General features: G+C 44.5%; 2 protein-coding genes across 8 annotated transcripts in view; both read left to right on the top strand.

Annotated features, from left to right (window-relative positions):
- Positions 1-6,659, top strand: part of LOC118398424 (ena/VASP-like protein) — a 69,833-nt gene extending 63,174 nt beyond the window's left edge. For 3 of the 5 annotated variants that reach the window (XM_052470745.1, XM_052470741.1, XM_052470743.1), the window contains exons 5-13: positions 681-745; positions 852-1,132; positions 1,580-1,686; positions 1,877-1,916; positions 2,029-2,083; positions 2,285-2,345; positions 4,995-5,055; positions 5,151-5,208; positions 5,472-6,659. In XM_052470745.1, coding sequence (XP_052326705.1) covers positions 681-745; positions 852-1,132; positions 1,580-1,686; positions 1,877-1,916; positions 2,029-2,083; positions 2,285-2,345; positions 4,995-5,055; positions 5,151-5,208; positions 5,472-5,509 — 766 coding nt within the window. In that variant the 3' untranslated portion in view covers positions 5,510-6,659. The remainder of the gene's footprint in view (positions 1-680; positions 746-851; positions 1,133-1,579; positions 1,687-1,876; positions 1,917-2,028; positions 2,084-2,284; positions 2,346-4,994; positions 5,056-5,150; positions 5,209-5,471) is intronic. The other 2 variants (XM_052470742.1, XM_052470744.1) reach the window with 1 other exon arrangement.
- Positions 6,660-7,671: 1,012 nt separating this feature from the next.
- On the top strand, positions 7,672-11,935 carry LOC118398421 (transcriptional repressor protein YY1-like). 3 transcript variants are annotated; one of them, XM_035793740.2, is made up of 6 exons: positions 7,672-8,361; positions 9,433-9,595; positions 9,895-9,939; positions 10,171-10,231; positions 10,367-10,525; positions 10,805-11,935. In XM_035793740.2, the coding sequence occupies exons 1-6, from the start codon at positions 7,809-7,811 to the stop codon at positions 10,985-10,987; spliced, it is 1,164 nt and encodes a 387-aa protein (XP_035649633.1). In that variant the 5' UTR covers positions 7,672-7,808; the 3' UTR covers positions 10,988-11,935. The 3 variants fall into 3 exon arrangements, with proteins under 3 accessions (XP_035649633.1, XP_035649634.1, XP_035649635.1); XM_035793741.2 differs by having other exon boundaries at positions 7,675-8,361; positions 9,445-9,595; XM_035793742.2 differs by lacking the exon at positions 9,895-9,939 and having other exon boundaries at positions 7,675-8,361.
- Positions 11,936-22,565: the final 10,630 nt, after the last annotated feature.

A 22,565-nucleotide genomic window follows, 5' to 3' on the forward strand; every position in this document is an offset into this window, starting at 1 on the left:
TGAGTGTGTCAGGAACTGCAACGCTGCTGGGCTTTTCATACATGTATCAAGAATGGTCCACCACCCGAAGGACATCCAGACAACTTGACACAACTGTGGGAAATTTTGGAATCTTCATTGGCCAGCATCCCTGTGGAATGCTTTCGAAACATTGTAGTCCATGCCCCGATGAATTGAGGCTGTTCTGAGGGCAAAGGGGGGTGCAACTCAATATTGGGAAGGTGTTCCTAATGTTTTGTACGCTCAGTGTATACCACCACATGCCGTCATTTTACCAGACCTTGGACAGCTGGAGAGCTGTAGGACTGTAGGCTAACTGACTGTGGTGCATTTAAGCAATAAGGCCCGAGGGGGTGTGGTACATGGCCAATATACCACGGCTAAGGGCTGTCCTTATGGATATCAAACCCCCAAGGTACCTTATTGCTATTATAAACTGGTTACCCGTGGTATACGGTCTGCTATACCACGGCTTTCAGCCAGCCTGCATTCAGGGCTCGAACCACCTAGTTTATAAATACAATTGAAGGACTGCTGGCTGTATGACTCACTGGCTGTTTGTCAAATGTCCTGCTCTATGGGGCAATAGGACTCAGTTGGCCTATTTCACTGACTGTGCTATGACAGGCATAAATTGGAGGTGGGCTGGCTGACTGACTGTGTGTCTGCTGTCTCCCCAGGCAGATGATGGAGCAACAGCAGATGCAGGCCCACATGGAGAGGGAACGACGATCCTCAAACCCAGGTGAGGAAAACGCTAAACTCAACCTACTGAACAGTGAAATGGAAATGTTTTAAAAGTAAAGTATGTTCTCTCTTCTCTTCCTCTCGCCCTCTCTCAATTTCACCAGGCTCTCCTTTCCCGGGCCATCCCGGTGTGCTTTCTGTAGCCCCACCAGCCCCCATGCCGCCCCCCATGTCCATGGGCTCCTCTTTAGGTGGAGGCCCCCCCTCCCTGGGTGCCCCTATGCCTCCTCCCCCTCCCGGGCCCCCTCCCCCCTCGGCAGGAGCTCCCCCGCCCCCCCTGCCTCCTCCACTGCCCATGAGTGGAGGGGGACAAGGTGAGGAGGCTCCCGCCCCAACGGGACTTGCCGCCATGATCGCTGGAGCCAAACTGCGCCGCGTCAATAGAGTAAGATGCCAATCACACTAATCACCATGTTACATAACATAAAGTAGTGCATGGACTTACCCTCTCAGACAATCTATCAATACCGTCATAGACATGGGGATGGAAGAGCATCCTATGAGGGTCTATAAAGATGTAATGAGCTTTATAGTAGTAACAAAAGGCCCAGGCAAACACACTGCGTGTGCATCTCAAAAGTCTACAGACCTCTCCTCCTCCTCTTCTTCGTTCCTTCATCTGCACTGATCTCATAACAGAGGATGTGTGAAAGCACAATGTTCACCAAGCCCAGCTCTTTCCTATCAGTGGAGCAATATTAGGAAAGGAAGCCCCTTCAGACCCTTAACTTGTGCTCCGCCTCTTACAACCAGGTGACGTCACACACACGCCGTTCTATCCTCACCTAACATACTGTATGTGTGTGTGTGTGTGTCTTCCTTCTCTCTCCAGCCCGAGGACTCTAACTCTTCAGGATCGGGGGCCAAAAACGATGCCAACAGGACGAGTGGCAGCAGCGGAGGACTGATGGAGGAGATGAATGCTCTGCTGGCGCGGAGGTCAGAGCATAGAGTTAGAAACACTAGAACAGACATTCCTATTCAGAGCATTGTTAAAACCACCACAACAGACATCTCTATTCAACGTAATTTCCTGTCATATGTGGAGTGGGCCGGCAGCCATATTGAATGTACTACTTTGATATCAAACCGAATGAGGGCCTGACTTGAGGCTTCTTCTTGCCCCCAGAAGGAAAGCAGCGTCAGAGAAGCCTGAAGACAGCCAAAACGTGAGTGATGCTGCCTGATGATACAACAGTGACATATGTCTCTTTTCATCATTAAATGTATGGCTCACTTCTCCTTAGTTGACCTCAACATTTTCCTCCTGTTGTTTTTCAGGATGACCCCAATGGATCCCCTTCACCCAGCACCAGGGGTGGACAAAACGCCACAGGTACTACAGTCATACACACTATATACAATATATACAGTACAAATACAACATCATATATACTGTACTACACAAGGCAACACAATGTATACTGTACGACACAAGAACAACACAATGTATACTGTATAGAAACAATACAATTGACATGTTTAGGTAACGTTTTCCCTCACCTGACCCCTGTCTTCTCTTCTCCTTCCCTCTCAGATGGAGGGAAGAAGCCATGGGACAGAGCCAACTCTGCCGAGAGGTCATCACTGGTGTCAAGGTGAGAACCTGAGGGACTCAGTCAGTCTTCCAACATACATCTCATAACTAATCAACAAGGCTGGCACTAAGACAGCATTGAATGAGCTGTATACCGCCATAAGCAAAGAAGAAAACGCTCACCCAGAGGTGGCACTCCGAGTAGCCGGGGACTTGTTCAACCAGAGGGAAAAAAACTCTGGACACTTTTACTCGAGACACAGAGACACATACAAAGCTCTCCCTCGCCCTCCATTTGGAAAATCTGACCATAATTCTACCCTCCTGATTCCTGATTACAAGCGAAAATGAAAGCAGGAAGCACCAGTGACTCGATCAATAAAAACAAAGTGGTCAGATGAAGCAGATGCTAAGCTACAGGACTGTTTTGCTAGCACAGACTGGAATATGTTCCGGGCTTCCTCCGATGGCTTCATCAATAAGTGCATCGATGACGTCGTCCCCACAGTGACCGTACGTACATACCCCAACCAGAAGCCATGAATTACAGGCAACATCCGCACTGAGCTAAAGGCTAGAACTGCCGCTTTCAAGGAACGGACCTCTAACCTAGAAGCTTATAAGAAATCCCGCTATGCCCTCCGACGAACCATTAAACAAGCAAAGCATCAATACAGGACTAAGATCGAATCGTACTACACCGGCTCTGACGCTCGTCGGCTGTGGCAGGGCTTGCTAACCGTTACAGACTACAAAGGGAAGCACAGCTGAGAGCTGCCCAGTGAGCCTACCAGACGAGCTAAACTACTTCTATGCTCGCTTCGAGGCAGATAACACTGAAACATGCATGAGTGCACCAGCTGTTCCGGACAACTGTGTGATCATGTTCTCCGCTGTCGATGTGAGTAAGACCTTTAAACAGGTCAACATTCACAAGGCCGCAGGGCCAGACGGAATACTGCGAGCATGCGCTGATCAACTTGCAAGTGTCTTCACTGACATTTTCAACCTCTCCCTGTCCGAGTCTGTAATACCAACATGTTTTAAGCAGACCACCATATAGTGCCTGTGCCCAAAAACACTAAGTTAACCTGCCTAATGGTAGATGTGCAGAAGATGAATGTGTAAGTAGAGATACTGGGGTGCAAAGGAGCAAGATAAATAAATAAATACTGTATGGGGATGTGGTAGGTAGATAGATGGGCTGTTTACAGATGGGCTATGTACAGGTGCAGTGATCTGTGAGTTGCTCTGACAGCATTCAACACCATAGTGCCCTCAAAGCTCAACAATAAGCTAAAGACCCTGGGACTAAACACCTCCCTCTGCAACTGGATCCTGGACATCCTGATGGGCCGCCCCCACGTGGTAAGGGTAACATCTGCCACGCTGATCCTCAACACAGGGGCCCCTCAGTGGTGCATGCTCAGTCCCCTCCTGTACTCCCTGTTCACTCATGACTGCACGGCCAGGCACGACTCCAACACCATCATTAAGTTTGTCGATGACACAACAGTGGTAGGCCTGATCAACGACAAGACAGCCTATAGGGAGGAGGTCAGAGACCTGGCCGGATGGTGCCAGAATAACAACCTCTCCCTCAACGTGATCAAAACAAAAGAGATGATAGTGGACTACAGGAAAAAGAGGACAGAGCACACCCCCATTCTCATCACCGCGGCTGCAGTGGAGCAGGTTGAGAGCTTCAAGTTCCTTGGTGTCCACATCACCAACAAACTAACATGGTCCAAGCACACCAAGACCGTCGTGAAGAGGGCATGACAAAGCCTATTCCCCCTCAGGAGACTGAAACGATTTGGCATGGGTCCTCAGATCCTTTAAAGGTTCTACAGCTGCAGCATCGAGAGCATCCTGACTGCATCGAGAGCATCCTGACTGCATCGAGAGCATCCTGATTGCATCACTGCCTGGTATGGCAACTGCTCGGCCTCCGACCGCAAGGCGCTATAGAGAGTAGTGCGACTGGCCTAGTACATCACTGGGGCCAAGCTTCCTGTCATCCAGGACCTCTATACCAGTCAGTTCAGAGGAAGGCCCTAAAAATGGTCAAATACTCCAGCCACCCTCTTCATAGACTGTTCCCTCTGCTACTGCACGGCAAGCGGTACCGGAGCGCCAAATCTAGATCCAAGAGGCTTCTGAACAGCTTCTCCCCCAAAGCCATAAGACTCCTGAACATCTAATCAAATGGCTACCCAGACTATTTGCAGTCCCCTCCCTTCCCTCTTTTACACCACTGCTACTCTCTGTTGTCATCTATGCATAGTCACTTTAATAACTCTACCTACATTTACATATTACCTCAACTAACCGGTGCACATTGACTCTGTATCGGTACCCCCCTGTATATAGTCTCGCTATTATTATTTTACTGCTGCTCTTTAATTACTTGTTACTTCTATTTATTATTCTTATCCGTATTTTTTAAAACTGCATTGTTGGTTAGGGGCTCAACACCTGTTGTATTTGGCACATCTGACTAATACAATTGGATTTGATTTGAATCAAGGGATTGCCTGTTTAACAGTGTGAATGACTGTACATGTTTCCCTCTGTACACTTAATGCCTTATATGTGCACTTGTTTTTCTCTTGCATGTTCGCTCTGTGTGCATTTGTCAAATGAATACATTGAAATACCAATGATATAATGAAGGGTGTAACTGTGAGAGTGTTTTACCTTTCTGTAGGGTACGACCTGTGGGGAGTAGCAGCGACACAGACGCCTTAGACTTTGACAGAATGAAGCAGGTAAGGTGGCCTGCAATCAGTCGGTGGCACATACGCTTTGTAAATCTGAAGAGGCATTATACCTGTCACGGTTAACTCGTTTGTCCTTGAAACAGGAAATCTTGGAAGAAGTCGTTCGTGAATTGCACAAGGTGAAGGATGAGATCATTGATGGTACGTCATCCTCGCTCACCTCGCCAGAGAATGTCTCCATGGGGAAATTGAGTGTAGTTTCCTACACATACGTTTGTACCTGATCAAATGTGCTTGTTATTGTTAGAGAGGGAGAAGTGAGACATATTATCCACCAGAGAGCATCAGAAACAGAGAAACTGTAACTAATAATGCTAATATACTATTATTGGGCTTTGACAGCACCTTTTATGTTTATGACATGGCCTGTAACTCTCCTCGTGTGTGTCACTTCTCTCTTCCAGCCATTAGACAAGAACTGAGCAGAATCAGTACGACATAATCTTTCATGTGACCCCAGCTTTTGGAACCATCGTCCCCCACGCCAACTACTGTTAGGAAGCAAGGAGAGGATCAAAGGCCCGGACTACGACCTTTTATTTATTGTACATTGCTGTGATGTTGTAGCAACGTAACAATGTTGCTGTAAGACTACAGGAATGTTACGTTTGGTTTGGAAGAATAGGACGGATGGACACTCTCACTGCTTTTCTCTGTTTCTTTGGTTTAGGTTTTCTCTCTCTTTTGCCCTTCGATCTGTCCATCGGTAACCCATGTTTGCTGTTCTTTTTTTCCAGTCTAAAAGGCAACATTTATTCAACTCAATGAAGTAACCTCTTGTTTGTTTTTTTAGGAGTTTATTGTTTTGTTTTTAAAAAAAATGTTGTTTGGGGTTATTATTACTCCCATTGTCATTATAATGACTATTATTTTTATTATTGTAGATGTAATGGTGTGAACATGAATCGTAGTAGTTTAAGTGATGGCAATAGTAAAAATGACAAAATAATCATGATAATGATATGGATGATGATAATAATAACACATCATTTTATGTCAGCCTTTTATATTTTATATTGTATTTTTTTTTTCCTTTTGGTTTTGTTTTAAAATACAATAATATGCACATACGGATTTCTTTCTCATGACCTGACCTTGAGATTTTTTGAAGAGTTTTGTATCCTTTTTCGCCAACACAGTTTTGCGTGTGTGTGTGTGTGCGTGTGTGCGTGTGTGTGTGTGTGTGTGTGTGTGTGTGTGTGTGTGTGTGTGTGTGTGTGTGTGTGTGTGTGTGTGTGTGTGTGTGTGTGTGTGTGTGTGTGTGTGTGTGTGCGTGTGTGTGTGGAATCACTGACTGAAAGATTTTTAAAAACAGGTCTTTAACCTGAAAGGGAGGGTGGTATATAAACTATTGCTCTTTGGATATTGCAATCTTATGAAAAGGAAAACATCAATACACCAGAGTATTTGTGATGATGTTGTTAAAAATGTTTATTGGCTGCAAGAGTAAGTATTGTTCGTTTTATTATTTACTTTTATGACCAAGTGCTTCCTGGTTTAAAATTTTTAAAACGACACACACTACATTAAAAATGAATTCAAATAAAACTGTGAACAATGTCTTGGATACACAAAGTGGTCTCTGATTGTGAGAGTTTTGTCTGTTTGATTTTTTTAGTTGTGCTTGATTAACTGCTTGATTCGGTGTTCATTCTCAAGTATTCACCTAGTCAGACTGTGTATTCATACACTATGGGCCGCTATGTACATCATTTGGTCTATCGGTTCCTTTCGGTTTTACTTTGTAACAACACATAATACTATCCTGGGTTCGAATTCATTGGGGATCAATTTAGAGCAGTGCAATGTATAGGGTTGAATGATTCTCTACATAAAGGAGATCCTGATAAGAATAGACTCTTGCAGGCAGTAGGCGGGATAGGTATTGCAGATACATGACTGCACCACAAGAGACAATACAATATACTGTCTGGAATGTGGATTTTGTTGGATTTGGTCCCCATGTATATACCGCCATCTGGAGGTCAGATTAGGAAAGAGGTCAAAGACCAGCTACTGTGTATAGAGTAACCTACTTTACAGTAAAAGGTGTATTTGTAGAAAACCCAACAAACCTAAATCAAGGGCAGTATTTCCCTTTGGATGTGTAGGGTAATATTCAAGAAGTATATGAAACGGTATGAAATACATCTATAGGATTAGATGGGCCAAATGCCCGTGGGTATTTGAGGTGGCCGCTTCTCTACTAGGGCTTCCCAAACTCGGTGCTGCCCCCCCCCAACTCATCATAAAGCTTTGATTATTTGAATCAGATGTGTAGTGCTAGGGCAAAAAAAAACATGCTCCTTTAGGGTGCCCCATGACTGAGTTTGGAAAACCTCGGTCTATGAAATAGTCATTTTCTGCATTGAGAAAACTATTTAATGTCTTATGTTGCATTACGCATAGCAGTGAGTTGGTCTTTGTGGCCCTTCATGTTTTAGCAACCAAAAAAATATTCACCAAGCCATTAATTTATTAATTCATATGTGATTCATTTTATTTTTTGGTCTAAACATATCCCTCACCAGACACCCTGTTCCAGAAGTCTCGCGATGTTCTTTTTTTTTTTTTTTTTTTTTAGGGCATAGTGGCAACGGGAATTGGTGGTGTGGGACGGAATTGAGTTAGATAGCTATTTGCGTTATCGTAGAGAGAGAGAGAACCGGAACAGGGGGTGTGTTTGTTGGGCAAACGAACACAGCACAGGGTGCGTGAGAAGCAAGCTGGCGGAATTCAACATGGCATCCGGCGATACGCTGTATATTGAGGCGGACGGCTCGGAGATGCCGGCCGAAATAGTGGAGTTGCACGAGATAGAGGTGGAAACGATACCAGTGGAGACTATAGAGACTACGGTGGTCGGGGAAGAAGACGACGACGAGGACGACGACGACGATGATGACCAGCCGATGATAGCACTTCAGCCGCTGGTATCAGACGACCCGAATTCGATCCACCACCACCATCAAGAAGTGATCCTAGTGCAGACAAGAGAGGAAGTTGTTGGCGGGGATGATTCGGATATGCATGCGGACGGGAGTTACGAGGATCAAATCCTCATCCCCGTCCCAGCACCCGGCGTCGAAGACGAGTACATCGAACAGACTCTGGTGACTGTGGCCGGGAAAAGCTCGGTGGGTCGGATGAAGAGGGGGGGAGGCGGCAGTGGCAAGAAAGCGGGGAAAAAGAGCTATTTGGGTGCTGCAGAAGCAAGCGGTAGAAAATGGGAACAGAAGCAGGTGCAAATAAAGACTCTGGAGGGGGAATTCTCTGTTACAATGTGGGCTTCGGGTAAGTGGTCGGTTGTATGTAATCTGTCAATTCGAAAAGTGTTTCTCGCTCCCGGCATTGTTCGTTAGCCTGTGCAAGGGGCCTTGTTGCAGGGCGTTGTCCTTCTGCACCAGTCTATTTCCTCGGGTAGTTCACCAGGCCACGGTCGGGATCACTTTGAGTTGTTTTCGGTGCAGAATTGCCTGTCGGTTAGGTTGAAATGTTTTTGTTATGAAGGGAGGCCATGTTTTTAGATGTTGATGGGCGCCGCCATGTTCCCCGAGAACCAGTATGGCGGCCCGAAAAAATGGCGATAGAGCGGCGGGGCGAAGATGGCGGCGGTTGGGGGAGCAAGCGCGCTGTTGGCTCCAGAGACTAGGCCGCGGTGGCGTAGCCAGTTAGCTATTTTCCACTCGGTTAACTAGCTAGTTGGCTATGCGGACAATTAGTTAGCTGCCGCCGTGATTATCTAGATCAGTAACCCTTTAATTTAGCAGCAGTTGAGTTTTAAACTTAGATTTTAAATAGCTGGGAAAATATATTTGTTTGCTTAAAAACGAGTCACCTTTCTAGTCTACGCCCACGCATTGATGCACACACTTTTCGTCTGCATAACCAGCTAACGTTAGCTTGCTTAAAAAAATATATATATATATATATTAGCTCTGTTACTGTTAACAAATGTTCTATAAGTTACAGCTAGCGAGTTTCCAACACAAGTAAGACGTTCCTAAACACGAAGACCCTTCCAGTATTGCATGAGCAACGTGTATCCGCATTTGGACTATGCATGATTGATACATTAGAATTAGTCCCCCGTTCGCTTGCGAGTAAACCCATTATAATGTGGCTACAAAAAATAAATATGCGACTACCATCAGGGCTAGACATTATTTTGGCTGGTGCAGGGGGATCAAGGTAATGCATGATTGTATACATTGTATTTACTTTTGGTAATAACACAGCCAGACTAGGTACACTGTCTAGAAATATTGCTGCAGTATTGTTGTTAACATGACTGTTTTCAAACTGCGATGGTGTACCCCGGTCTTGTAAGGCTATTTTCGGTTAAGTCCCTGCATTGTATCCTAGATGACAAAAAAGACATCGACCATGAGTCGGTTGTTGAAGAACAGATAATTGGTGACAATTCCCCTCCGGACTACTCTGAATACATGACTGGGAAGAAGCTGCCCCCTGGAGGGATACCTGGCATCGACCTGTCAGACCCCAAACAGCTGGCAGAGTTCGCCAGGTCAGTGTCTGTCTGTTTAAACTCACCTGTCCATCAAGGATCTATACAATGAACACACACAACTATTGCATAGTCTAAGCTCTAACACACAAATAATTGTGGCACACCTTGTAAAGTGGTATTTAGCAAGATGCCAGGATTTGTGATTCTCTTCATGTTGCCTGGCTACTCAAGTCTTGGAAGGTAGCACTTGATGTGGCAGCTTTCCTGTAGTAGATGTCGGAGGTATATAGCCTAATCTCCTTCCTAAAGGGAGTGATGAGCTCTTTCTGACTCCCGTTTGGATGTTGTGTTCTTAGCCCCTTCAGTAACTCTGCGGGTCCCTATGGTCAGAGCCCAGTGCGGTAAGTTCTAGACTTCAACCCACGCACTGACACAGAGCACCTGGACACAGTGAAAGGAGGGAACCGGCTGTTTCAGCCATGCTGAAACTCTTCCATGGGTGCTGGTTTATATTATTTGGTTAGAAATTGAACATGGTTACTTGAATTTTGTATATGGGCAACATTATTTGAGTTCTGTTTCCTGTGAATGCAGTAGGATGAAAGTTACCTCCATATCTGATGTTTTCTCAGGATGAAGCCGAGGAAGATAAAAGAAGATGACGCTCCCAGGACGATAGCCTGCCCTCATAAAGTAAGTAGTCAGTTTCCAGCAGTATCTTTCCTACCCGGTCTCTTTCTCAGTTTATGCCCGACTTGACAGTTGTCTTGGTCCCCATTGAACCGTAAGGTGTCCCACATGGCTCAATAACGGAACTCTCTCACTCAGGGCTGTACTAAGATGTTCAGGGACAACTCGGCGATGAGGAAGCATCTCCACACCCACGGGCCTCGCGTGCACGTTTGTGCCGAGTGTGGCAAGGCCTTCGTAGAGAGCTCTAAACTCAAACGCCACCAACTCGTTCACACAGGGGAGAAACCCTTCCAGGTACAATACCCAGACACACACACTCACATAAAGGAGAAACCCTCACAAGTACTCTGTGTTTGACACTGTAGTGTAACATTTTTGCCGTGGGGTTTATTCACAAATTTAAAATAAGTCCCTTAACTTGCATTGAGGGTCTGCGTAAATTTTGCTAGGACATTGACCCAAAAAGACTAATGCATGTTGAGCACTGAATTTAACTGCACACACTTACTATTAATTTGTATATCCTAATAAATGTTTCTTGTTGTCCATCCATGGTCTCCTTTCTGTGTGCAGTGTACTTTTGAGGGCTGTGGGAAGAGGTTTTCGCTGGACTTTAACCTGCGCACACACGTTCGTATCCACACCGGAGACCGGCCCTACGTATGCCCCTTCGACGGCTGCAATAAGAAGTTTGCCCAGTCAACCAACCTCAAGTCTCACATCCTCACACATGCCAAAGCTAAAAACAACCAATGAGAGCCCTCCGACCTGCCCCAAATCCCACCCCCACAGCAGCATCTTAATGACACCACACGTCAACGTCCTTTGAGGAAAGAAACAAATGGGGGGGGGAGAAGAATAAAGACTAAAGAAATTCAGAAGGTACTGAAATTCTCCCCCCCCCTCTTCTTCTCCTATTGGATAGGCTGAGTAACGTACAGCGGCACTCTTGAAAAATAGTAAACCCTCCTCCCATCCCCTCTCTCTCCTCCCTTCATAGTGGCATCATGTTGTTGCCAGAAATATGGAACTCGTGGACAAACATCAGAGACTATTCTTTCTACAATGGAGCTGTGAGAGGGAGGGAGCAATCTGTTTGTTTTCCCACTTTAAATGAATTTCCACTGACCGGTCTTCATATCTACTGCATAGCTTTTAATTTTCTATTTCTCCAAGTGTGCATATTGTACACTTATTTTGGGATGTGTTCAGTAAGAGAATTTGATTATTATTGAGATCCGCTTACCATATGATAGTCCCTCAGACAAGACTTACTGTACCATCACATAGCTTCAAATAGTATTTTCTGTAAAAAGTTTTGGTTTGCATATTCATCCCTACTTTTGGTTGTATTCCTTCTAACCATTAAAAAATCTTGTATACTTGTATTGTATGGCTGTATTGAAATGATGTAGACCTTGATAGAGGTGTGATTTAAAAGTGTTAACCAATTTAACTTTTAGTCATGAGTTGCTTTCTTTTATATGGATTGTCCCCTTGTAGAGAAACGTGTCCCTACCGTTGATTCACTGCGAGCCTGTCTCTGTTGGAATACTGAAACACATCAAATGAAATCGCCAGTGTGACCATCAGTTTCTTTGTTAAAATGTAATGTACAGGCGTCCGTCAACCATGAACTTTCTTTGTTGATATTTACACCCATGTATTTCAATGGCCCACAATAAAACGGTCATCCCAAATCCATTTTTTACTTTTCTCATTCCTTTTCTAGGCCTGGGGTGTAATCATTTGTCCAAAATGTTGCATTTGCAATAAAAAAAAAAATTTTTTTTTTTTTGGGGGCAAATTCAGGTAGGTCCCTCCCTGTTTGTTTCCTAGTGAATAGATCCCCAGATGTGAGCCCGGAGTGTTTCTTGTGAGTGTGGTAAAAAAAAAAATTGCTTGCATAATACTGGAGACATGGGCTCAAACCTAAATTGACCCCTGTGCACTTCTGGAGATCTGATTTATTGGTATAAGCAATATGGTGAAACTTCCACCTAGTCTATCAAAGGGCAAGGTGGTGCTATTGCCATAATACTAACACCTCTGATCTCCACAAGTGTATAGGGATTGAAGGAATAATCCCATTCCACATCCAACTGTATTTAGTTTTTTTTTTTCAATAGTGCACTGCTGATAATAGTCCCGCATGTCAGCAATCAAGTTTTCAAGATATAGGACTTTCAAAAAGTAAATTGTGATTTAGTGGTATTTTAGTTTCTACTCTATATTTTGTAATCTGATTAAGTGTTGGTTATATTGATCCATTGAGTTTGAAGACCAAGCCAGTTGGTTTTCTAAATGACCTGAAAGGATCATTACTACCCACTGGGCAACAACTTGTGGAATCAATGTTTCCATGTCATTTCAACCCTAAAAAATCTACGTGAAGCCGTTGAATCAAAGTGGAAACCTGGATATTTTTTTCACCCAACTTTCAACCTAATTTTACTGTGAATTCACATTAGTTGACAACTCAACCAAATGTAAATCAAAACTAGACGTTGAACTGACGTCGGTGCCCAGTATTGTTTTTATTTGAAGTAAGAAGTGGCGGAGGCTTGTTGAAATTGAGCTGCTAATCTCTCAAGTGGTTATTAAACTTTTCCTGTTACTGATGTGCAGTGAGCTTCTGGCGCCCTAGCGGCACCTGGCATCACCCAGGTTGGTACTACAGAATGTTTTAGGGAGTGGTTTACCACAGAGCGGCTGGGGATGATGGGGTGCCTTGATCAATGGCTTCGGATCTGTCCTCCGGTCTTCCCCTCCTGCTGGAGGTGACCACCATCCCCCTTGTTCAAACCAGCTTCATCGGGGCATTCAGACGAGCCAGAGACTTTGAGGGGGAAGACTGTGCTCAGATACAGACTGTCTCAACTCCACTATCTTACCATGCAGCCCATAAATTATCAATTACTTAATTATTGTTTTTGTTTCAAAGCGTTTTTGAGATTCTTCTAAATTAAATAATATAAGATGCAAAACGTATCATCAAGGCAAGTTACAATTTGCTTTTTGAACGTCCTATATCTTGAAAACTTGATTGCTGACATTTAAAACATTTTGGGACTATGAACAGTCCTTCAAAAATACCTAAATATTGTTTTTGAGTGGATTATTCCTTTAAGGGTCGATATGAGATTAGGCAATAGTTTATTGCTTGTCAATACTTGTGAGAAAGATTAGGCTATCTGAGCAATCATTTTAGATACTGAACAAAAATATAAACACAACATGTAAAGTGTTGGTCCCATGTTTCATGAGCTGAAATAAAAGATCCCAGAAATGTTCCATATGCACAAAAAGCTTATTTCTCTCAAATTTGGTGCACAAACATGTATTTCATTCCTGTTAGTGAGCATTTCTCCTTTGTCAAGATAATCAATCAACCTGACAGGTGTGGCATATCAAGAAGCTGATTAAACAGCATGACCATTACACAGGTGCACCTTGTGCTGGGGACCATAAAAGGCCACTATAGAATGTGCAGTTTTGTCACACAATACAATGCTACAGATGTCTCAAGTGTTGCGGGAGCATGCAATTTGCATGCTGACTGAAGGAATGTCCACCAGAGCGGTTGCCAGAGAATTGAATGTTCATTTCTCTACCATAAGCTGCCTCCAATGTCGTTTTAGAGAATTTGGCAGTACGTTCAACCGGCCTCACAACCGCAGACCACGTGTATAGCATTGTGTGGGCAAGGGATTTGGTGTCAACATTGTGAACACAGTGCCCTGTGGTCGTGGTGCGGTTATGGTATGGGCATGCATAAGCTACGGACAATGAACACAATTGCATTTTGTCGATGGCAATTTGAATGCACAGAGATACCGGTACGAGATCCTGAGGCCCACTGTCATGCCATTCATCCGCCGCCATCACCGCATGATGTTGCATGGCCCCATGTCGCAAGGAGATGTATACAATTCCTGGAAGATGAAAATGGCCCAGTTCTTCTTCAGCCTGCATACTCACCAGACATGTCACCCATTGAGCATTTTTGGGATATCCTGGATCAACGTGTACAACAGCGTGTTCCAGTTCCCGCCAATATCCAGCAACTTCACACAGCAATTGAAGAGTGGGACAACATTCCACAGGCCACAATTAACAACCTGATCAACTCTATGCAAAGGAGATATGTCCCGCTGCATGAGGCAAATGGTGGTCACACCAGATACTGACTGGTTTTCTGATCCACGGCCTGACCTTTTTCTTAGAGTATCTATGACCAACAGATGCATACTGTATCTGTATTCCCAGTTATGTGAAATTAATTCATTAGGGCCTAGTGAATTAATTTCAAATGACTGATTTCCTTATATGAACTGTAACTCAGTCAAATCTTTAAAATCGTGTCATGTTGCGTTTTATATTTTTGTTCAGTATACATGGAGTGCCCAGGGGAAGGGCTAGCCGGGTAGGTAGGTGCTAGGGGCCGATTTGGAACCGAGCCATGGTTGTTAATACAAAGGCAGGAGTTCTGTGCTGTTCTGCATGAGCTGCAGGTTTTTCCCACATACCTCAGCATTCTGCTGATCCTGCTTCCAGGAACTCTTGGCCTCATCAATGATCAAGTCTGACAGTAGTCCGTTTTACTGACACGCTGTGGTGAAGTTGAGAAAATGCATCAAAACAGACGATTCACAAGTTCAGGGAATGTTTTTACCCTTCCCCGCAAGGTGCAGTCTAGCAGTTTTACGGCCCTGTTACGCTATAACCATTGGGAGTCCGGCATTGCCAGAGTAAATCCTTCCTTTGAAATCATTGAAGGCTGCTACACTGCCTGTGTTGCGCTTGCGTTGCATCACGTCTAATGGCAGCGTTCAAACTCAATAATCGCATTCATTCTATCTTGTGAATTGAAATAATGAGAGAGAAAGTAGATTTTTGGTAGCATATGGCCTCGACTATACACCACTGGTTATTGTACTAAGATTTAATGAAGTCAAGAAGCTATCTAGCAGAAACTCTAGCTAGTTCACAATGTAAACAAAAGCACATTGTGTAATTAGAGGATAATTTACTACAACCACGAGCAACAATTTAATGAGTACTTGCGAAAAACTGGACCAAAGCTATTGTACACGCATAATCAATGAATATGGGACAGTATGGGAAAATATCATTAAGGGTGCATTGGTAAATTCACCCTGGAGTGCCAGAGTGCGCTCTGGGCATTTATAAATGAGCGTTCAGAGCGCACTCTGCACTGGACCCTCTGGCCGAGGAGTAGGGTTGATCCAAGCGTTCTGACCTCACAAGTGCAGTCAAGCAGCGAAGCTAACTGGTTAAAGCTGGCTAGCTTGCTAGCTACTTCCAGACACAAATGAGAGAACCTCACTCTGACCATTTTACTCGCCCTAGCATAGCTGGTTAGGCTGTTTTCATGTAATAGAGAGCACTGGGGACTGTAATTATGCTGTTGGCAACAATTTAATTACGTTTTTTTGCAGAGTTGACTGACACTGGCCATATTCATCGGGTGTTGTGCTTTCTTTAATTCATCAGTTATTCTGCGCTCTGGCACACTCAGACGAGATTGCTCTGAAATCTGAGTAGATAGCCAGAGTGAATTTACAAACGCACCCATAATGTATCTAAGAGAACATCATCATGTTTTTTGGTTGAATACTAAATTGCCAAATTATCTACCCTACTCTGTGCCTCTAAAGAAAACTAATTGGGAGCAAGATCTGTTTTTGAGACACGGAAGATGACATTTCCACCATATGGTAAGCGTCTCAGCTGCAGTCGCGTATCCATTTTAAAGGATTACATCACTGGTGCTGGAACCACTGAGTTATGAAGAACGGCTGAAACTCCTGCTGCGACAGCAGTGCTTCTACTGTATGTTCACATTTTCCCAGATGTCGTTGGAGAAAATCTATTGGATGCGGGTGGCGGGTTTTGGGGCTATTTCTAAATTGTAAGACGGCTGCCATGACAATTCTCTTAAAATAAATATACAGTACCAGACAAAAGTTTGGCCACACCTACTCATTCAAGGGTTTTTCTTTATTTTTACTATTTTCTACATTAAAGAATAATAGGGAATACATCACAACTATGAAATAACATATATGAAATCGTGTAGTACCCCAAAATAGTGTTAAACAAATCAAAATATATTTTATATTCTTCAAAGGAGCCACCCTTTGCCTTGATGACAGCTTTACACACTCTTGCCATTCTCTCAACCAGCTTCACCTGGAATGCTTTTCCAACAGTCTTGAAGGAGTTCCCGCATATGCTGTGCACTTGTTGGCTGCTTTTCCTTCACTCTGCTGTCCAACTCATCCCAAACCATCTCAATTGGGTAGAGGCCCGGTGATTGTGGAGGCCAGGTCTTCTGATGCAGCACTCCATCACCCTCGTTGTTCAAATAGGCCTTACACAGCCTGGAGGTGTGTTGTGTCATTGTCCTGTTGAGAAACAAATGATAGTCCCACTAAGCGCCAACCAGATGGGATGGAGTATCACTGAAGAATGCTGTTGTAGCCATGCTGGTTAAGTGTGCCTTGAATTCTAAATAAATCACTGACAGTATCATCAGCAAAGAACCCCACACCATCACACCTCCTCCATGCTTCACAGTGGTAACCACATATGCAGAGATCATCTGTTCACCTACTCTGCATCTCACAAAGACACGACGGTTGGAACCAAAAATGTCAAATTTGTACTCGTCAGACCAAAGGACAGATTTCCACCAGTCTGATGTTCATTGCTTGTGTTTCTTGGCCCAAGCAAGTCTCTTCTTATTATTGGTGTCCTTTAGTAGTGCTTTCTTTGCAGCAATTCGACCATGAAGGCCTGATTTACACAGTCTCCTCTGAACAGCTCATGTTGAGATGTGTGTCAATTTCTGAGGCTGGTCACTCAATGATCTTATCCTCTGCAGCAGAGGTAACTCTGGGTCCTCCTTTCCTGTGGCGGTCCTCATGAGAGCCAGTTTCATCATAGCACTTGATGGTTTTTGCGACTGCACCTGAAGAAGTTCTTGACATTTTCCGGATTGACTGACCTTCATGTCTTAAAGTAATGATGGACTGTCATTTCTCTATATGAGCTGTTCTTGCCATGATATGGACTTGGTCGTTTACCAAATATACCACCCCTACCTTGTCACAACACAACTGATTGGCTCAAACGCATTAAGATGGAAAGAAATTCCACAAATTGACTTTTAACAAGGCACACTTGTTAATTGAAATGCATTCCAGGTGACTACCTCATGAAGCTGGTTGAAATAATGCCAAGAGTGTACAAAGCTGTTATCAAGGCAAAGGTGGCTATCGTTAGCTAATCGTTAGCGGTCTTATCGGCCGCTATCTGAATATGTCCATCGGACAATTTTCTTGGGTCACTATAACTATATCTATTTTGCCAATTGGCTTGGTCCCCTCTACCACACGGAACCCCACCAATCTACCGACGGAAACGCACGAGGTGGCTAAAAACAGACCTCCATCCTCTGCCAGCTTGCTACCCATGGCTCGGCTAGCTGTCTGAATCGCCGTGACCCCAACCAACCTCACTACTCACTGGACCCTTATGATCACTCGACTAAGCATGCCTCTCTTTAATGTCAATATGCCTTGTCCATTGCTGTTCTGGTTAGTGTTTATTGGCTTATTTCACTGTAGAGCCTTTAGCCCTGCTCATTATACCTTATCCAACCTTTCACTTCCACCACCCACACATGCAATGTTATCACCTGGTTTCAATGATGTTTCTAGAAACAATATCTTTTTCATCATCACTCAATGCCTAGGTTTACCTCCACTGTATTCACATCCTACCATACCTTTGTCTGTACATTATACCTTGAAGCTATTTTATCGCCCCCAGAAACCTGCTCCTTTTACTCTCTTCCAGATGTCCTAGACGACCAATTCTCACGGCTTTTAGCTGTACCCTTGTCCTACTCCTCCTCTGTTCCTCTGGTGATGTAGAGGTGAATCCATGCCCTGCAGTGCCTACCTCCACTCCTATTCCGCAGGCGCTCTCTGTTGATGACTTCTGTAACTGTAATAGCCTTGGTTTCATGCATGTTAACATTAGAAGCCTCCTCCCTAAGTTTGTTTTATTCGCTGCTTTAGCACACTCTGCCAACCCGGATGTCCTAGCCGTGTCTGAATCCTGGCTTAGGAAGACCACCAAAAATTCTGAAATCTCCATCCCTAACTACAAGATTTTCAGACAAGATAGAACGACCAAAGGGGGCGGTGTTGCAATCTACTGCAGAGATAGCCTGCAGACTTATGTCCTACTATCCAGGTCTGCACCCAAACTTCTACTTTTAAAAATCCACCTCTCTAAAAACAAGTCTCCCACCATTGCCGTCTACTATAGACCACCCTCTGCCCCCAGCTGTGCTCTGGACATCATATGTGAACTGATTACCCCCCCATCTATCTTCAGAGCTCGTGCTGCTAGTTGACCTACACTGGGACATGCTTAACACCCCAGCCATCCTACAATCTAAGCTTGATGCCCTGAATCTCACACAAAAATCAATGAACCTACCAGGTACCACCCCAATGCCATAAACACTGGCACCCTCATAGATATCATCCTAACCAACTTGCCCTCTAAATACACCTCTGCTGTTTTCAATCAAGATCTCAGCGATCACTGCCTCATTGCCTGCATCCATAATGGGTCAGCGGTCAAACGACCTCCACTCAAACGCTCCCTGAAACACTTCAGCGAGCAGGCCTTCCTAATCGACCTGGCCCGGGTATCCTGGAAGGACATTGACCTCATCCCATCAGTAGAGGATGCCCGGTTATTTAAAAACAAAATGTCTTCCTCAACATCTTAAAAAAGCATACACACATTTAGAACCAGGAACAGATAAGGTCCTTGGTTCTCTCCAGACCTGACTGCCCTTAACCAACACAAAAACATCCTATGGTGTTCTGCATTGGCATCGAACAGCCCCCGTGATATGCAACTTTTCAGGGAAGTTAGAAACCAATTTACACAGGCAGTTAGAAAAGCCAAGGCTCGCTTTTTTCAAGCAGAAATTTGCTTCCTGCAACACAAACTCAAAGTTCTGGGACACTGTAAAGTCCATGGAGAATAAGAACACCTCCTCCCAGCTGCCCACTGCACTGAGGATAGGACACTCTGTCACCACCGATAAATCCACCATAATTGAGAATTTCAATAAGCATTTTTCTACAGCTGGCCATGCTTTCCATCTGGCTACCCCTACCCCAGTCAACAGCACTGCACACCCCGAAGCAACTCGCCCAAGCCTTCCCCATTTATCCTTCTCCCAAATCTAGTCAGCTGATGTTCTGAAAGAGCTGCAAAATCTGGACCCCTACATATCAGCCGGGCTAGACAATCTTGACCCTTTCTTTATAAAATGATCTGCTGAAATTGTTGCAACCCCTATTACTAGCCAGTTCAACCAATCTTTTGTGTTGTCTGAGATTCCCAAAGATTGGAAAGCAGCTGCGGTTATCTCCCTCTTCAAAGGGGTGACACTCTTGACTCAAACTGCTACAGACCTATATCTATCCTACCCTGCCTTTCTAAGGTCTTCGAAAGCAAAGTCAACAAACAGATTACCGACCATTTCGAATCCCACCGCACCTTCTCCGCTATGCAATCTGGTTTCAGAGCTGGTCATGGGTGCACCTCAGCCACGCTCAAAGTCCTAAACGATATCTTAACCGCCATCGATAAGAAACAATACTGTGCAGCCATATTCATTGACCTTGCCAAGGCTTTCGACTCTGTCAATCACCATATCCTCATCGGCAGACTCAACAGCCTTGGTTTCCCAAATGATTGCCTTGCCTGGTTCACCAACTACTTCTCTGATAGAGTTCAGTGTGTCAAATCGGAGGGCCTGTTGTCCGGGCCTCTGGCAGTTTCTATGGGGGTGCCACAGGGTTCAATTCTTGGGCCAACTCTCTTCTCTGTATACATCAATGATGTCGCTCTTGCTGCTGGTGATTCTCTGATCCACCTCTACGCAGACGACACCATTCTGTATACTTCTGGCCCTTCATTGGAAACTGTGTTAACAACCCTCCAGACGAGCTTCAATGTCATACAACTTTCCTTCCGTGGCCTCCAACTGCTCTTAAATACAAGTAAAACTAAATGCATGTTTTTCAACCGATCGCTGCCTGCACCTGCCCGCCCGTCCAGCATCACTACTCTGGACGGTTCTGACTTAGAATATGTGGACAACTACAAATACAGTGGGGCAAAAAAGTATTTAGTCAGCCACCAATTGTGCAAGTTCTCCCACTTAAAAAGATGAGAGAGGCCTGTAATTTTCAGCATAGGTACACTTCAACTATGACAGACAAAATGAGAAGAAAAAAATCCAGAAAATCCCATTGTAGGATTTTTAATGAATTTATTTGCAAATGATGGTGGAAAATAAGTATTTGGTCACCTACAAACAAGATTTCTGGCTCTCACAGACCTGTAACTTCTTCTTTAAGAGGCTCCTCTGTCCATCACTCTACCTGTATTAATGGCACCTGTATAAACTTGTTATCAGTATAAAAGACACCTGTCCACAACCTCAAACAGTCAAACTCCAAACTCCACTATGGCCAAGGCCAAAGAGCTGTCAAAGGACACCAGAAACAAAATTGTAAACCTGCACCAGGCTGGGAATACTGAATCTGCAATAGGTAAGCAGCTTGGTTTGAAGAAATCAACTGTGAGAGCAATTATTAGGAAATGGAAGACGTACAAGACCGCTGATAATCTCCCTCGATCTGGGGCTCCACGCAAGATCTCACCCCGTGGGGTCAAAATGATCACAAGAACAGTGAGCAAAAATCCCAGAACCACACGGGGGGACCTAGTGAATGACCTGCAGAGAGTTGGGACCAAAGTAACAAAGCCTACCATCAGTAACACACTACGCCGCCAGGGACTCAAATCCTGCAGTGCCTGACGTGTCCCCCTGCTTAAGCCAGTACATGTCCAGGCCAGTCTGAAGTTTGCTAGAGAGCATTTGGATGATCCAGAAGAAGATTGGGAGAATGTCATATGGTCAGATGAAACCAAAATATAACTTTTTGGTAAAAACACAACTCGTCGTGTTTGGAGGACAAAGAATGCTGAGTTGCATCCAAAGAACACCATACCTACTGTGAAGCATGGGGGTGGAAACATCATGCTTTGGGGCTGTTTTTCTGCAAAGGGACCAGGATGACTGATCCGTGTAAAGGAAAGAATGAATGGGGCCATGTATCTTGGGATTTTGAGTGAAAACCTCCTTCCATCAGCAAGGGCATTGAAGATGAAACGTGGCTGGGTCTTTCAGCATGACAATGATCCCAAACCCACCGCCCGGGCAACGAAGGAGTGGCTTCAAGGTCCTGGAGTGGCCTAGCCAGTCTCCAGATCTCAACCCCATAGAAAATCGTTGGAGGGAGTTGAAAGTCCGTGTTGCCCAGCAACAGCCTCAAAACATCACTGCTCTAGAGGAGATCTGCATGGAGGAATGGGCCAAAATACCAGCAACAGTGTATGAGAACCTTGTGAAGACTTACAGAAAACGTTTGACCTCTGTCATTGCCAACAAGGGTATATAACAAAGTATTGAGATAAACTTTTGTTATTGACCAAATACTTATTTTCCACCATAATTTGCAAGTAAATTCATTAAAAATCCTACAATGTGATTTTCTGGATTTCTTTTCCTCATTTTGTCCGTCATAGTTGAAGTGTACCTATGATGAAAATTACAGGCCTCTCTCATCTTTTTAAGTGGGAGAACTTGCACAATTGGTGGCTGACTTAAATACTTTTTTGCCCCACTGTACATAGGTGTCTGGTTAGACTGTAAACTCTCCTTCCAGACTCAACATCTCCAATCCAAAGTTAAATCTAGAATTGGCTTCCTATTTCGCAACAAAGCATCCTTCACTCATGCTGCCAAACATACCCTCGTAAAACTGACCACCCTACCGATCCTTGACTTCGGCGATGTCATTTACAAAATAGCCTCCAACACCCTACTCAATAAATTGGATGCAGTCTATCACAGTGCCATCCATTTTGTCACCAAAACCCCATATACTACCCACCACTGCGACCTGTACGCTCTCGTTGGCTGGCCCTCGCTTCATACTCGTCGCCAAACCCACTGGCTCCAGGTCATCGACAAGACCCTGCTAGGTAAAGTCCCCCCTTATCTCCGCTCGCTGGTCACCATAGCAGCACCCACCTGTAGCACGCACTCCAATCAGGTATATCTCTCTGGTCACCCCCAAAACCGATTCTTCCTTTGGCCGCCTCTCCTTCCAGTTCTCTGCTGCCAATGACTGGAACGAAC

The sequence above is a fragment of the Oncorhynchus keta genome, chromosome 19 (assembly GCF_023373465.1).
Source record: "Oncorhynchus keta strain PuntledgeMale-10-30-2019 chromosome 19, Oket_V2, whole genome shotgun sequence".
Taxonomy (NCBI): domain Eukaryota; kingdom Metazoa; phylum Chordata; class Actinopteri; order Salmoniformes; family Salmonidae; genus Oncorhynchus; species Oncorhynchus keta.

Coding starts and splice junctions, on each gene's coding strand:
- LOC118398421 (XM_035793740.2), top strand. CDS start 7,809: ATGGCATCCGGCGATACGCTGTATATTGAGGCGGACGGCTCGGAGATG. Junction 10,232..10,366: donor CGATAGCCTGCCCTCATAAA/GTAAGTAGTCAG, acceptor TCTCTCACTCAG/GGCTGTACTAAGATGTTCAG. Junction 10,526..10,804: donor CAGGGGAGAAACCCTTCCAG/GTACAATACCCA, acceptor TTCTGTGTGCAG/TGTACTTTTGAGGGCTGTGG.